Source organism: Hakea prostrata, chromosome 6 (genome assembly GCF_041222555.1).
Source record: "Hakea prostrata isolate BN-2017 chromosome 6, UWA_Hpros_2, whole genome shotgun sequence".
Taxonomy (NCBI): Eukaryota; Viridiplantae; Streptophyta; class Magnoliopsida; order Proteales; family Proteaceae; genus Hakea; species Hakea prostrata.
The window spans coordinates 23,219,635-23,235,155 of NC_142605.1; the positions used below are offsets into that span (position 1 = coordinate 23,219,635).

General features: G+C 35.6%; 2 protein-coding genes across 2 annotated transcripts in view; both read left to right on the forward strand.

The window, feature by feature from the left end:
* Positions 1-2,434, forward strand: part of LOC149012707 (MADS-box protein SOC1-like) — a 73,912-nt gene extending 71,478 nt beyond the window's left edge. The window contains exons 4-7 of the mRNA XM_089159761.1: positions 1,087-1,148; positions 1,253-1,352; positions 1,443-1,484; positions 1,650-2,434. Coding sequence (XP_089015887.1) covers positions 1,087-1,148; positions 1,253-1,352; positions 1,443-1,484; positions 1,650-1,799 — 354 coding nt within the window. The 3' untranslated portion in view covers positions 1,800-2,434. The remainder of the gene's footprint in view (positions 1-1,086; positions 1,149-1,252; positions 1,353-1,442; positions 1,485-1,649) is intronic.
* Positions 2,435-4,942: 2,508 nt separating this feature from the next.
* On the forward strand, positions 4,943-6,443 carry LOC149012708 (putative pectinesterase 29). The gene is made up of 5 exons (XM_089157653.1): positions 4,943-5,163; positions 5,309-5,465; positions 5,629-5,835; positions 5,940-6,166; positions 6,278-6,443. The coding sequence occupies exons 1-5, from the start codon at positions 4,943-4,945 to the stop codon at positions 6,441-6,443; spliced, it is 978 nt and encodes a 325-aa protein (XP_089013779.1).
* Positions 6,444-15,521: the final 9,078 nt, after the last annotated feature.

Genomic DNA, 15,521 nt, shown 5'->3' on the forward strand with positions numbered 1-15,521 from the left:
ATATGCTTTTCTCTGATGCAAGTGATAATTTGAGAGCTCCTTCCAAACTTCTAATCCAAAATACCCTTGTAGTTCTCTTTTTACCCCCACCTTACTGTTTGGGCCATGAGAATTGACATAGAAAGCCTGGCAAAGTACCCTTGTAATTCTCTTTTTACTCCCCCAATATGGTATGAGGGTAGGCCTTGGTGCAACAGCTAAGATTGCTCCATGGTGACCAAGTTCTTTTGGGTTGGAATCTGGAACTAACCCCTCGGAAAAAGCAGGGTGAGGCTGTTGTGTTGGTGGGAGCCTTATGCACTGAGTCCACCTTTTTGAAAGGCTGGCGAAGTAGGAATTTCTTCTCACACCATAAGAACTCAATCCTCCTACTGACCAAATATCTTCTTCAAGAAGTCCATGATTATAGCTTCAAGAGGTGTTCTAAGTAGAATAGAGAGGAGTCTTCCAGCAGTGCATTTACAATTAATTGTTATCATAAAATTCACAGAATTTAGCAGTCAGCATTTTGTGTCATTGCAGAACATAACACCACAGTTTATTAACACAAGTTGTTAATTTTCTGGAAGATGTTTTGCCATATCAAATTGCTCAAGCATCCAATCCACCACTTCTATGGAGATATATTTACTTGGAGCTTCTGTGTCGATTAAGTTGAAACGAGATAAACAACCTCCCTGACAAAAAATATACATGTCCAATGGATAATGTTAATTACTTCTTCCACCCATTCTTGCAACAAAACCCCTAAACTCCACCTTAATTTGTACTCCCAAGTAATTCCTGTTAAAATGCTTGTAAGCTTTACTATCTGTCATCTATATAATGTAGATATGGACGGCTAGCAGATTGTTAACTGTCTTTCTCATAAAGAATTTGTCTTCCCCTGGAAAATTAACCAGGCTTACAAGTTGCGGGTCTCTCCTGCTACCTTGCTTCTATTATGTAATGTGCCTGCCATAGTAGTTTCTTTCGGAATCAATCAACTGTAAATGAAACTTCAAGATAATTGTTCTTGAATTATGAAGAAAGGATCTCATAAGCAATTTTCTGATTTATTTTTTCACTCTGATTGAGTCCTTGCAGCATTTACAGTATGAATATGCTAGCATGGAAAAGAAGATTGAACTTGTCGAAGTTTCAAAACGGTTAGGAGATGGACTCCAAATTCATATCTTGACCAGCCAATTATTTGTTTTGTTTTGTCATAATCTGTTTCTGGAGATTCTTATCTATGCAAATATTTCACCAGGAAGCTTATGGGACAAGATCTCGAATCATCTTCTCCAGATGAACTGGGACAGCTAGAAAGCCAGTTGGTGCAAAGCTTACGCAACATTAGGGGAAGAAAGGTATTCACAGTCTACATAGATGGACTCAACATATAATTCTTGAAGAAAAAAAAAATCTGACAATCTACTTCCTTGATGCTGTCAACCCAGATTCAGTTATTTAAGGAACACATTGAACAGCTGAAGGAGAAGGTATGGTACATCCCTGAAAGTTTTGAGTTGGTACATGATTGCGTTGCCTCCTGTAGAAGAGAAGGAAGCAACACTTACCACAAAAGGGTGTTTACCTAGAAATTTTCTAAAATCTCACTGGAAATGGTAGTGTCTTTACTAACTGGATATCCCTGAAAATTTCAGGAGAGGAGACTAAAAGAGGAGAACGCATTACTCCCCAAGAAGGTGAGATTCTCTATTACAAACTTGGGTTCTATCTTTGGGAACTTCTGCAAAATTCTCATCTTGTGTCAATTCTTCTATTCTTCACATTGCAAGATTTTCTTTCTTTGATGCAGGCAAAGGAACAGGCGCCCCCAGACAGACGAAGTGTCCGAAACAACCGAAGTCATCCAAGTACAGATGTGGAAACTGAACTGTTTATTGGAAGACCTGAAAGATGAACTATTTGCTCCCATCATAGAATTGTTTGGTGTGTCAAATTGTACACCAACAGAGAATGATTCTAAAGCCAGATTTATCACTATTTTAGTGGCATGACAAGAACAGAGATTGATATGCCTATGTCTACATTTCCAATATGTGAAACAAACTAGAATACAACCAATAACAATTAATACTTGGATTGATATGGTTGGGAAGACTACATACCAGAGCGAAGTATGCTTCTTGCTCTTCCTCAGCATGGGCTGGGGGCCTTGGGCTGAGGTTGCACTTTTATTCTGGGAATCACAAACTGCTACGTGTTGTGTTGCAAACGGTCAATATCTCAATCTCGACCGAGATTTCGATTTCAATCTGGACTGACCGTTTCTCCAAAGTGTGAAAATACACTTTTCAAAAATAGACAATCAAGATCGAGACATTGCTCTGCAGGTGCTCTGCATTAATTGGACAGCACCCAAGCAATTTCCCATAGTTATAGCATTAACCTGAATTTTAGATACTTTGAACGCCACCCCTGTTGACAAAAAAAAAAGAAGGAAGAAGAAGAAGAAAAGAAAAAGAAAAAAAAAACGAACCTAGATATAGTATTAATCTTACTTAAAATTTAACCCCATACCGAATATTCAGCAAGTAATAAAACTGCAGTTGGAATTTCCCTAGATTGGAAAAACCAATTCCCTCTCATTACAATTCCATTTGTTGTTGTTGTTGTTTGTTTCTTTTCTCTCTTCTCTTTTTATTTATTTTTAAAATGATGATTTGGTACTTTATTTCAAAGATTGATTTACTAGTTAGGGTTTTATACATAGCATTGATACTGGTCACCACAATGAAGATATAGGCTCTTCTCATTGTAGGAAACCTTCGAATGAATGCTCGATGAAATAATTTTACTCTCTTTTTTGGTAATCATCAATACCATTCAATTCTAACTAGGATCATCAATACGTTACCATATTTTTTTTTTTGGGTAGAAAGCAAATTTTTTCATTCAGTGTAAAATGTGGTCGAGCTGAGAGGAACATGGCCATGGTGCCACACGAAAGCATGAAGGCCTTCCTAGCTAAGAGATCTACCAAAGAATTTAATCTCCTATAAACCTAAACAGGCCTACAGCCCAACAAACTTGTGCAAAGAAAGGATTTATCTTGCAATATGGGCTGGATTTCTGGGGCCAGTTCACCTTTCTCCAATGCGTTGACCAGTTGCAGACAATCCAAATGTTACTAGTTACTAGTTACTAGTCATGAGCTACCAATACCATATGAATCGGACCAGATAGTAATATGCGTACGCCTAACAGCCTAAACCATGGAAGGTCACCCGTTCCTATTGTGGCCATGAAATCTTCGTCCCTTCGTTCTTAGCTCAGTTCGTTCTCTCTTTTCTTTTCTTTTCTCCTTTTTTTTATTTTTAATTTTTTTTTTATTTATTAAAAATCCAAGTGAAATGGAAGTGTACTAGTCAATTAATAAAAAGAAAAAATGTAGGATTTTCTTTTAAACCTTAATCTAGTCCGTAGCCATCCATGTGGCTACTAATGAATTTCAGTCTCCACCTTTTTTTTTGGTAAATAGATTTTCATTCATCAAAATGGGAGCAACACGTAGATTTCGACTTTGGATCGAGAATCTATGGAGTGGAAATCGGCCAATATGTCTTTCCCGAATAGGACATGGCCTTCCTAGCCAAGCGGTCAACCGAACTGTTACCCAACCTAGAAATATAAGACAACTCACAATCGAAAAATAACAACCTCAGCTGTTTAATATCCCTTACAATTTCTCTAATCTCCAACGGAGCCGCTCTCTATCAGAGTTCAACAAAGAGATAAGCTCTTGATTGTCAGACTCCACCAATAAGTAGTCCACTGCTTCCGCTACAGCTGCCAAAATACCTTCTCTGGACGTGCGGGCTTCGCCGCCAAGCACCGAGACAAATAGGAGCGGTCTGACACTACCAAAATTACCTCTCCTCGCTAGGTCCTGATTAGGAAACCCACTCCAGATTTTTCCCCATGTTAGTCTCCAGCTAATGACAAGAATATGTCAATTGGGATAAACTATATGCTTCTTCAATTCTTTTTTCCTTTTAATACTAATCTCTTTGGATTATTTGAATTTGGACCTTAGGATATGTTATTTTCACATTCTTCTAACACATATTTAGAAAGGAAATTCACTTTTTAACACGAATAAAATAGATTAGAGGTGGATCATTTGCTAAATATATTGCCAAATACTGTGAGAGGAGCAGAGTCCTTTACCCTCAAGGTGAAAAGATTTAAACTCAAATTATTTTTTGTGTTAACAAAACTACATAGCAAAAAAGTAGAGAATAGAGAAAACATACATACATGCATAACGCAAGATTTTATGTGGTTCACTTGGAAATTAAGTCCCTAATCAACCTCTGTGATAATTTTATTAAAAGGAAGAAGAAAAATTTTACTAAAATACTCTATCCCTCCCAACAAAAGGCCCTGAAACACCATTTAATAGTTAAGAAGCTCACAACCAATCATTTTGAAGATCTTAAAATTTTGATCATGGCCACATCATTGCTATTTTTAATTGAATTAGATATACTTAGACCCTGAAACCCCAAAAGATACTCCGTTGATGAAATTACTGATATTCAACAACTAACAGACAGTAGTTTACCAAAAAACAAAAACAATTAACAGACAGTACATCAATTACCATTTAGATATATCAGAAAGTGGAAAACTGGGAAAGAGAAAATCCCTAAGATTCTCTACTGGGGAAAGAAAAAACCATCTTAAGTCCATATTTTGTACCTTTTTAAGTTCAATATAATATTTATTCAAAAATGAGATTCTGACGTAAAAACATTTCTAATATTGATACCCATACTTCCTTCAGTAAAGATTTATTTCAACGCTTTAGAGATTGAACGTTGTCTATACTTCGAAGCTATCCTATATATCTTGGAAGAACTTGTTTCTTGAGCTCACTCAGTTCTAGCATACTCTTCCTCTCAACCTACATATTCCTTTTACACTCAAAATGTTGCTTCATCGACCATTATTTTTCATTTTATTCATGCTTTCATTCTTCAGGATCTGGAAATTAAGTAATGCAGCAGGTTTAAAAATTGCCAAGATCATCACTGTTTCTCCCTACGTTCGTTATGGAAATTATCAGACCATTAGTGCAGCACTTGAACACGGTGTTCCTGTAAACAATAATGAATGGATTCTGATCCATGTAAAGCCTGGAAGCTATTTGTAATAGCTTAATCACTTCTCTCTCTATGTATTCTTTAGCAAATTCTGATTTCAAAACTGTTTTTCTTTTTTCTTTTTCTGGGTCTCCAGAACCATCAATGCTCCAGGCTTTTTATGACTCCAAGTTTATTTATATCTATTACAGTGAGAAAGTTGAAATCCCTCCAGAGAAGCAATACGTAATTCTTCAAGGCTCCGGCAAAGATGTAACATTTATCAACTGGGATCGTGTCCAAGATTTCTCCCAAGCAGCTTTACAAGTCCGGGCTTCAAACTTTGTGGCAAGGCACATAGCCTTCCAGGTTTGTAAACTTAATAATCTTTTTTCTTTCAAGATGTGTGTGTGGGTGTGTTTTTTCTTTTTTAGAAAAGTCTAAGTTGCAAGTAACAACAATGTATATGTGCTTTGGAGAATCTAATAGAGACTTTGTCATTTTGATTGGATATTTATGATGTTTGCTGCAGAATACATACAACCATCCACCTAATGAAAATCCAAAAAAACAAGCATTGGCAGCAGCTGTTAAAGGAGACAAAGCCCTTTTCTACAACTGCAGTTTCCTCGGTTTACAAGATACATTGCTTGATTTAACTGGTAGACATTACTTTAAGAATTGCTACATTGAAGGCTCCACAGATTTTATTTTTGGCGGTGGACAATCTATTTATGAGGTGAGGAATGAAAACAAGAAAAAAAAGTAAAAATGATAGTTTATTTATATATTTTTTTTATACTAACTATTGACTATATATATGCATTTTCCCCCTCTACATAGGATTGCATTATAAATTCAACTGGTTCTGGATATATCACAGCACAAAATAGAATGAGCAGTAGTGCACCAGATGGTTTTGTGTTTAAAAACAGTCATATATCAGGAGTTGGGCCAACATATCTTGGAAGAGCCTATGGACCTTACTCAAGAGTTATCTATTTTAATTGTAAGATGGCAAATATTATCTCTCCATTGGGATGGGATGCTTGGCATTTTGTAGGGCAAGAGTAAGATTTTAGACCTTCATTTTTAATGTTTGGATAGGAATAGGATGATCAAATGTTTGGTTCAATATTTATTTATTTATTTATTTATTTATTTTTTGTAATGAATTTCATGAACAAATTAACTTATGTGGAGGCGAACAACTCTGGTCGTGGTTCAAAGCTTAGAGGCCGTGTTCCTTGGATAAACAAAATGAGTTCAAAGGAACTACTGTATTTTACATCTATGTCTTACATTGATGCCGATTCTTGGCTTAGTAAGATACCCAGACTTAATTAGAACTCTTTTCAGTTTATTTCATTTTTAGATATATGTAATTGTATCTAAAAGAATATTCATCAAGTGCATTAAGGATATAATTAGTCTTAATTGAATTCTACATTCACCTCTTCACTAATCGGTGTTGGTTATTGCTAACTGAGCTGTCTTTTGATGATATTATTTTGATTTTTGTAACAAAATATTTAAGACTATAATGGTGGTGCAGTCTACCTTATCTCATAGGCGTTTTGAAATTATTAATCCAACATTAAACTTTTCCTGAAATTACAATGCACTTTGTTGTTAAGCTTCGTTAGTTAATTGATGAAGTAGCAAACCTAAAGTTTTCAAGATCCCAAAAATAACCTTAAGGTTTGTTATTACTTTTTTTCTTTTTTGTCAAATATTATTACTTATTTACCATTTATGTCATCTCATCAAAATATGACACCTTTGAAATCCAAAATGACTATATTATAAGGGTAAACATGGTATTCCATATAGTTTTCCTTAATGAATTTAATATCATTTTTTGGCTTCTTAATTGTAATAATAGGCAAAATAAAAATTGCATACCCAAACTTCAACAATCTATTAACACTATTAAAAGGGAGGAGGCAATAGTAATTTTATAAAAAGTAAGTATAAGGGAAAATAAGTAATTATCCCTATAATATAATATTAGCTATATGATTTTGTGGTTTCACATAGCAATTGCATCTCTAGATTGAAGGTGTGGTAATCGAGCTCCTTTATTTCATTTAAACCTAGAAACTGACTCCGGCTGGACTCAGGTTTGGACCAAGCTGGTCTACAACAGAACTGGTCCGTCTCAATCTAGATTTGTTAAGGTATAGCCAGGTTCTTGGTTATTTTCCATCTTGTGTTTACACTTGATATTAGCTTTTTTTCATATCTAACGGCTATAACATACTCGTGTGACATCAAACAAAATCTTAAAAAACTTAATGTCTAGAATTTTGATTTCTGAAAATTTTTATTTCAATCACTTTTTTTGGATCTAAACTCGTGTTTTCTCTCTAATGTGCCCAAAATTATACTTTAGATTTAAATTTTAAATTTAAAATGAAATTATGCTTTAAACCATATAACCAAAATAATCCCTAAATATCTTATTTTCATTGTTCTATCAAGCACCCTAATACCCCAGTTCCTGCCGGGAAACCACCCACCTAGACCTGTAAATGGATAGTCGAAATCCGCCTCCAAATTCGCATTCGTATTCATTTAAGATTGTCCGTATTCGGATTTTTTCTTACGAGAAAATATCTGCATCCGTCTGCTAAGCAACCGGATTCGGATAATTGCTTATCGAATTAGATAATATTCGGATAGAGTAAAATATTCAACATTTTTTTCTCTATAAAGGGATGATAATCAGATTCAAGAAACCAATAATCATTAATCGGATAAACGGACACTATACTGTTAGAGTAAAGTATTAAATACTTTTCTTGAGAAAAGGGGTTAATAATCGGACTCAAAAACCGGTAATTGGAAGTTGGAAATTAAAAAAAAAAAAAAAAAAAAGGTAGTTTTCATCTGGACCCCTTGAGGTTTGATTCATGTCACTTTTAGTCCAAAAAAAGTTTCCCTTTGCAATGGCTCCCCTGAGGTTTCTAGAAATGAGTACTAAGGACAAATCATAATTTTGATGACCAAAATACCCTTATGGTGCAATGGCCAAGATTGTATCAAAATTATAATTGCAATTTTAACCTATTCATTTTATATTCAAGAGTCTTAAGATTTCAAATTTACAAACTTATACCCTTACTAAAACTCAATGAAATCTCATTCCCATTTTGCAGGAAAAGAAAACCACACTTTCAAGAATATTGAAATCTACAAAAAATCTAGGGGCGGGCCGCAATCGTGAACGGGTCGAATCATGTTTCTATGGAATCATGAGTCCGGGAAGTAGGTCGAGAGTCAAATTCCTAAGAAAAATTGTGTTTGGTTACCCGATTCCGAAAGTGAATCGTCAAAATTAGCATTTGGTTATCCCGATTCTGAAAGTGTATCGTCGAATAGCATTTGGTTACTGATTCGAAAGTGAATGCCGAATTAGCATTTGGTTACCCCGATTCGAAAGTGAACGTTGTTATTTTATTTGATTAACCAAATAGCATAACAATAATTTGTCAAAATTCAATACATCAACCATGAAATTTTTAGACACATTTTTGGTCAAGAATAAAATTAATTAAACATCAAAATTATTAGAACCCGGTTATATGTTCCAACTTCCAAGTCAATACAATTGTTACGAGTTCATGCTAAGCTTTGAACCCATGGTTGTTAGTAAGTTTTGGTGAAAGTGCGCCACTAGTAAGGATTTGATCCTCTGGCATTAAAAGGTTTTTTCTTAGGTTTTAATCCACAAACTTATTAAGCAACTAATTCAACCAATGCATCAATCTTATTTACTTTTATAATAACGTAATCCATCAACTTAAGCAAGTTTTTCCTTCCAAGTTACACTAACAATTTGTTTGATTGTGTGTGCACTATTAAAAGGAAGAAAAAATTACCATTTTAACCGACTATAATATTTTAACTGACTGGAAATAGTCCCCTAGCAACTCCTGCTGTAGTCCAAACACAATTAACAAGCTATTTCCCATTTTGTCTTTGAACTAACTTCAAACTAAATACGGAATTCTCAAGCACTTCAATGTTTCGCATCAATCAACAAATAGTGACACAATAGCTTGTTGTATGATTCAATCACTACCTATAAGAGTTTATTTCAAAATAAATACCATCTTTGTCCCAAATATCATGAAAAAACAGCACAAGAAGCCAAAATAACAAAATTGAGAATTCAATTAGGTCTTGATTTCCCACAGGACCCACGTCTTAAGGCCACGGAGCACATTCGATTCTTAAAAAAGAGAAATATTTTTACATCTCGGTTGCATAAAAATACATAACAAGAAAGTAACAAAACCCACACACATAAGAACAAGAATCCAAAGCCAACATTGTGATTGGTCCATCGAATTTGAATTTGAATGTGCACGTGTTCACGGTGCTTGCCATCCAACACCCAAAATTTTCTTGTTCATGCTGTCATATGATGTTGAAGTGTGGAACCCTCCTCAATTGTTTGACTCTCCCACATCTTATCTACCCAAATAAAAGAATTGATGGCTACTACCATTTGGGCACTTATAAAATCTGACCGGATTTTCTGTTGGAAGTCATTAAGATCATCCTTCCTTGTCTGCAATAGCACAATGGAGGGTTGTTCCATACTAAGTACAGCCTTATGAAAGTAAACTGAAATAGATGACTCACCAACAAGAACATATTAATACATTAAATCAATATTTACCCACCATGTTGAAAATTAGTCTTAACTTCAGCATGGGATTGGTTTCCACATTCAGTTTATTCAAGAAAAAACATTAATACTTATTAAACTTAATAAGTGGATAGCTCTAATTGGTACAAATGGCAAAAAATAGAGAGGAACACAAAACATCCTGGCAACATTGATGATCACCAAGAACAGCTAATCCAAATATGAAGTTGCATCAAGCCAACACAATAAGTACAACATGGAAAGTTATTGCTCTGAGGAACAAAAACTTAACAGAAAGTAATCAAACCAGATAAATCATACCAAGTAGAACAAAAAAACAAGTAAAATTTTGAGCTCACAGTCCTATATAGCAGGAAACATTGATGATCACCAAGAACAGCTAATCCAAACGATAAATCATTAGGACTAAAATATATAGTAAAACAGCTGACACTCGAGGAGGAGAGAGGACTCTCCCACACTCACGTACGGAGCAGCAAAACCACAACATCAAGACGATGATCTATTGACCAAGAATTAGCCACGATGAGTAAGAGATTAATTAATTAGATCGATCACGACATAAATTAATTAATTAAAGTAGCTAGATATATACATATAATAATAGAAAATTTACAAACTAATCAATAATACAACAACATACCGCCAACTCAACGGGAAGAGGGCTGAAAGCGGAAGATGGGAGAGGAGTAGGAGAATGGAGAATAATGACAACCAAGCTGGAGCTGAAAACAACCACCCCACCTGCTGTCCCCCTACTAGTACTACTCTTCTTCCTCCCATTCTTAATTAAAAAAATAAACTATACCTTTCTTTCTGTTACAGGAACTTTGCTGCTTATGCTTGAATATTTGGAACTATGCTGCTGCTTTGCTTTTTGATCAATGAAACAAGTTCTGTTACAATTTCAAAACAAGATCACCACCCCACCTATCAAGTATCAAGTATCAAGTATCAATGATCAATACAAGGTGAAAAAGCAACGTAAATGGAAAACTTAGATGAAAAAAGCAACGCCATTTACATTAGGATGTGCCAATTAATCAATCTTAGTCCTATATAATTTTCTACATTAGCCAAGTAAATCTTTAATTTTAAGCTATGAAGTTTCAACTTAAACATGGTAAGCAATGCTCAAGTTAACCGAAATTTGCAGTTAATACATCAGGCCTCCATTCTCCAACCATATAAATTTACAGGTATCATACATGGAAAGCATGAGGCAGCTTCTTCGAATGGTAGGTGTTCACTCGATGTGCAAAAGATGCCAAATCAGTGAGAGAAGCACACAGAATGAGATTTTGGGTGGATGAGCTGATTGAGTCTTCAACATTAAAACCTATTAATTTTAACCCAATGACTTCTAGAAATGGAAAGACCTGTGAAAGCTAGCTCTCAAGTTGAATTCTAAGTCTCTCTCCATATTTTAAATCTCTCTCAATATTCTTGGATATCAAGTCTTCACAAAATTCTTTTTTCACCCACAACCAAAACTGAAATGATTTCGAACCTTATTACCAAAAAAAAAATATGATTTAGAACCCCACCAAGAAGGAAAAAATTGAAATAATTCACTCTAATCAGCATCAAAGATGACCTTAAATTACCATCAACACTATCTCTGAAAGCGAGATCGGAAGATTATGAAGAGCCACATGCATCAACCCCGTTGTCCTTGTATGGAATCTAATAATGGTGACCCTGTTTGCTCCTTACTTCAAATAAATCCAAACACTTCAAAAAAGCCTTTGGTGAGAACATGTCTCAAATTCTTTTCAAACAGAGTATTTCTAATAACAGATGTGCTTGCACATGTAATAGAAGGCCACCCATTTTTTCTCCTTATAAATGAATGTTGGCTTCCCAGTCTCAGTTTGTCTCACCATGGTTCATCCCTAGCTTCCCAGCTTTCCTCTTCTCTAGCTAGACACCAACATTTATGTCTTTCTTCTAAAAAAGATACCTGCTGTTGATGTACATAAAAAGGAAACCTCCTTCCAATGGGAAAAATGTGAGTTGTTTTAAACTTGCACCTAAAGAATTTCTCTAGACAGGAACTAAAGTTTCTCAATGGAAGGTATATTACCTCCATACGGTCCATGGAAGATTTTCATAAACCAATGGCTGAACCATAGGTTAACTCTCATTCTAAGGCAATACCAAAGAACAGATAAACCAACCATAAATTAGAAATACTCGTTATCATGCATTATAGATACAATAAAAGATTTTTTGTAGAATTGAATTCAATCAACCCTAGCTCCAAAACATAGCCCAACATTTATGTTTACTCTATTCCCAACTGTAGAACCATCATATTAAGCTCTAATCCCATAACCACAGGGTTTTAAAACCCAAACTTTACTGCTGGTTCATTTGAATAGGATCCTGAAGGTAAACCCTATAAGAAGCCGTCACATAACCGCAGATTAAATATGAACAGTAGCTGCAATTAAGAAAGTACATCTACATTTCCTACTTTTCAGATTTCGTATGAGGCATCTAACTACAAAAAAGAGGTTTGCCGCATTTGCTATCATTTCATTTAAGCTTGGTTTATATAGAGGGCATGAGATCACTTAATTTTTCACATGATGAAGCAACGTGTATTTGGGATTTCCTACGGGCTCCCACGAATTTCCAAAAAAGCCATGTTTTATTTAGTTTCTAATAGCTTTGAGATTGTAATAAGGAGTGAGGTTTAGGCCTAAGGTCTCACTACTTAGATTCCCAAGAACACTACAGAATTTTCAGAATTACTTGCAATGCTATTAGCCGCATTGTCTTCTTCTCCATCATGTGAGACCTTAGTTTAGTGAGTCATATCTAAACTAGTGGGATTGACCGGAGCAATTGATTCCCGATGGTGTATACCCGGAGATTTAAAACACCACCGCCCCAAAACCTTTGTTGAATACAGTTTCTCCATAAACCATGATGTAATAATCGCCACTACTAGCCCATCCAACCATCAATTTTTCCAACAAGAATTTTAATCACAGGGACACTAGCCATTAGAGTTCCTCACCAGCTCTCTTTAGAAAAACCCAATTTTCACTCAAAACCCTAAAATCAAGAACCCACTTCCACCATCAAAATTGAACATAATCCGGATAAGCCATTCTCCAGCCCCCATACTCAAGCCAAGTTCCCAACCCGGGGAGCGCCTAAAGATTCCTTCACCATCCGCATATTTAACTTGCTAGTCATTGAAACTCTCCGCGTGTATCAGTTATAGAGTACATTTGGTAGAATAATGTAAGTCGAGAATAATGTAAGTCGAGAATAATGAATAATAAAACAAGAATGAAGAATAATGTAGGTCGAGAATCCCACAACCGAATACATAAATGAGAGAACAATCAAAATAACAGGGAACAATTACAAAAAGGGATAACATGAAAATGTTACTAAAAAAACCTAATCATACCCAACAAGCGCGAAGTAATCAAACGACGCTCTAGAAAGAGAACACAACGAAAAAAACGTATGAATAGAAGAAGAAGAAAAAAATGCACTAACTAATTCAAGCTAGGTTTACCTGTTGAACGAGAATCGAGCGGTAAGAACAAATTAGTAACTCGGATGAAAAACCTTCACGGAACCGCAAGGAAGAGAGGAATGAGACCCCGATGGAAGAGATGAGCGAGTTAGTAGCCGCGATGGAAGAGAGGAACCAGCTGCGACGGAACAAACCGCGAACGAGAACGAGAAAATGATTCACGATGGTTGGAACCTCCATGGAACTGCAAGGAAGAGAGGAACGAGACCCCGATGGAAGAGATGAGCGAGTTCAGTAGCTGCGATGGAAGAGAGGAACCTAGCTGTGACGGAACAAACTTCGCGAACGAGAACGAGAAAATGATTCAAGATGGTTTCCAACCCCTATTTATACGTGGGTTCCAAAAGGTGAGTCTATTTGGAAACCACCTCTCCAAGTGATCTTACATTTTAGTGTAAAAAGTGGATCCTAGCTGAAGCTAGGTTCCGACTCAACTTGGAACCAAACACAAATTTTTTTCAGATTTCATGATTCCCTGGAATCTAATTCCAGGGAAACGCAGAACCAAACGCCACCTAAGCTATTTCTTGAAGGTTCACCGCTTACTTCGACAACGTACTAATCTGAAGACAGAAACCAAATAGACAACTCATACATTTTACTGAAAACACTAACCCTAGAATATTCCTAGCTTGAACATTAAGGAAGACGATTTATCAAAATCTAACTCGAAACTAATCTGCTTCAACCCTTGATTCGTATTGCCTTATACCCCTAAACCCTATAACCCTTGAGCTTCTGGTTCGCAATACGAAATAAAGCGTTGAAGTTGATCGAGTTAGATTTTGGAACCGAGCCTTTTCCCCCTTGTAATCCGGCTTCAATTCCATGTAATTTCAATCACTGGCGGTAATCGAAGCTCCAGATTGTAGAACTCCATCGATTGTTGCAGCGGCGGAAAGCAACTCATTGGTCCTCTTCTTTGGTGAGCCTCTTTCTTCTCTTTTCGTTGATTCAACCAGCCCCTCTCTCCTGCAAGTTGTTTTGTTAGATATGGTAACCAAGAGGAAACACTTTTCTGAAATCCAACTTCAATAACGAACATACCAAAGTATTATCATGGGATTTTGAGAAATCGTATTCCTTAATCTTCAACAACTAAAATTTCAATGAAAAATCGAGTATGGAAGTGAGAAAAGGGGAAAAATAGAGGAAATTATTTTCCCCTCTTTCGTTGCAGAAGAGATATAGAAGACTAACGAGTTTTTCAGAGGTGGAAATGATAGAATCAATCATGTTCCGAACTCGATGGCTTTGAAATAGATGCTCACGGTTTGGGCCGCACTGGAGGTCCTTCACTACAAGACACTCGAGACGCTCTACTTCCTCGTGCGCTGGAGTATAAGATTTCATTAAGTTCCAATAAGGGTATAAGTTTGTAAATTTGAAATCTTAAGACCCTTGAGTATAAAATGAATAGGTTAAAATTGCAATTATAATTTTGGTACAATCTTGACCATTGCACCATAAGGGTATTTTGGTCATCAAAATTATGATTTGTCCTTAGTTAGTCATTTTTAGAAACCTCAGGGGAGCCATATGCAAAGGGAAAAAAAATTTTGGACTAAAAATGACATGGACCAAACCTTAGGGGGTCCAGATGAAAATTACCCAAAAAAAAAATGACAATCACCAATCAATAATCGGATAGTTTATCGAATATCCAATAAAGTTCCGGATTCGAATTCGGATGCCTTCTTTAAATTTCTAGAGAATTCGGAGGGATATCGGTATTGCTAATCGGATTCGGCTCGGATACATCAGTATCCGAGCCAAATCCAATCCGTTTACATGTCTACACCCACCACCCTGGAAAAAAAAATCAACGTGTGAAGAAAACCCTAGAAATTGAAAATAGGTTTTACTTTGCATCTGGGCTCTTTTTGGTATCAATTCTCATTCTCTATTATGCCTATTTAAAATAAATAAGTACAAGAATTCATTTTTGGTCAATAATGAAAAATGGTTTGGTGAATTTTATCGAAAATAAATTATGAAATGGAAAATAAGTTTGGTGTCAAGATAAAAGATTGTTAAAAATGATAGTAAACAAGTGAGAAAAGAAGGAAAAAGGATGGTTGTTATAAAAGAATGTGTATTGACTATTTTACCCTCATCTTACTTATAGAACTTTAAGTAAACTTACACAAATGAAGATAATGAAATTCTCATCATAATCCAT

Bases quoted from the DNA above. Each gene is read 5' to 3' on its own strand.
- LOC149012708 (XM_089157653.1), top strand. From the start codon at position 4,943: ATGTTGCTTCATCGACCATTATTTTTCATTTTATTCATGCTTTCATTC. The intron at 5,164-5,308 runs GTAATAGCTTAA...TATCTATTACAG, and splicing joins GTAAAGCCTGGAAGCTATTT to TGAGAAAGTTGAAATCCCTC. The intron at 6,167-6,277 runs GTAAGATTTTAG...AATGAATTTCAT, and splicing joins TGGCATTTTGTAGGGCAAGA to GAACAAATTAACTTATGTGG.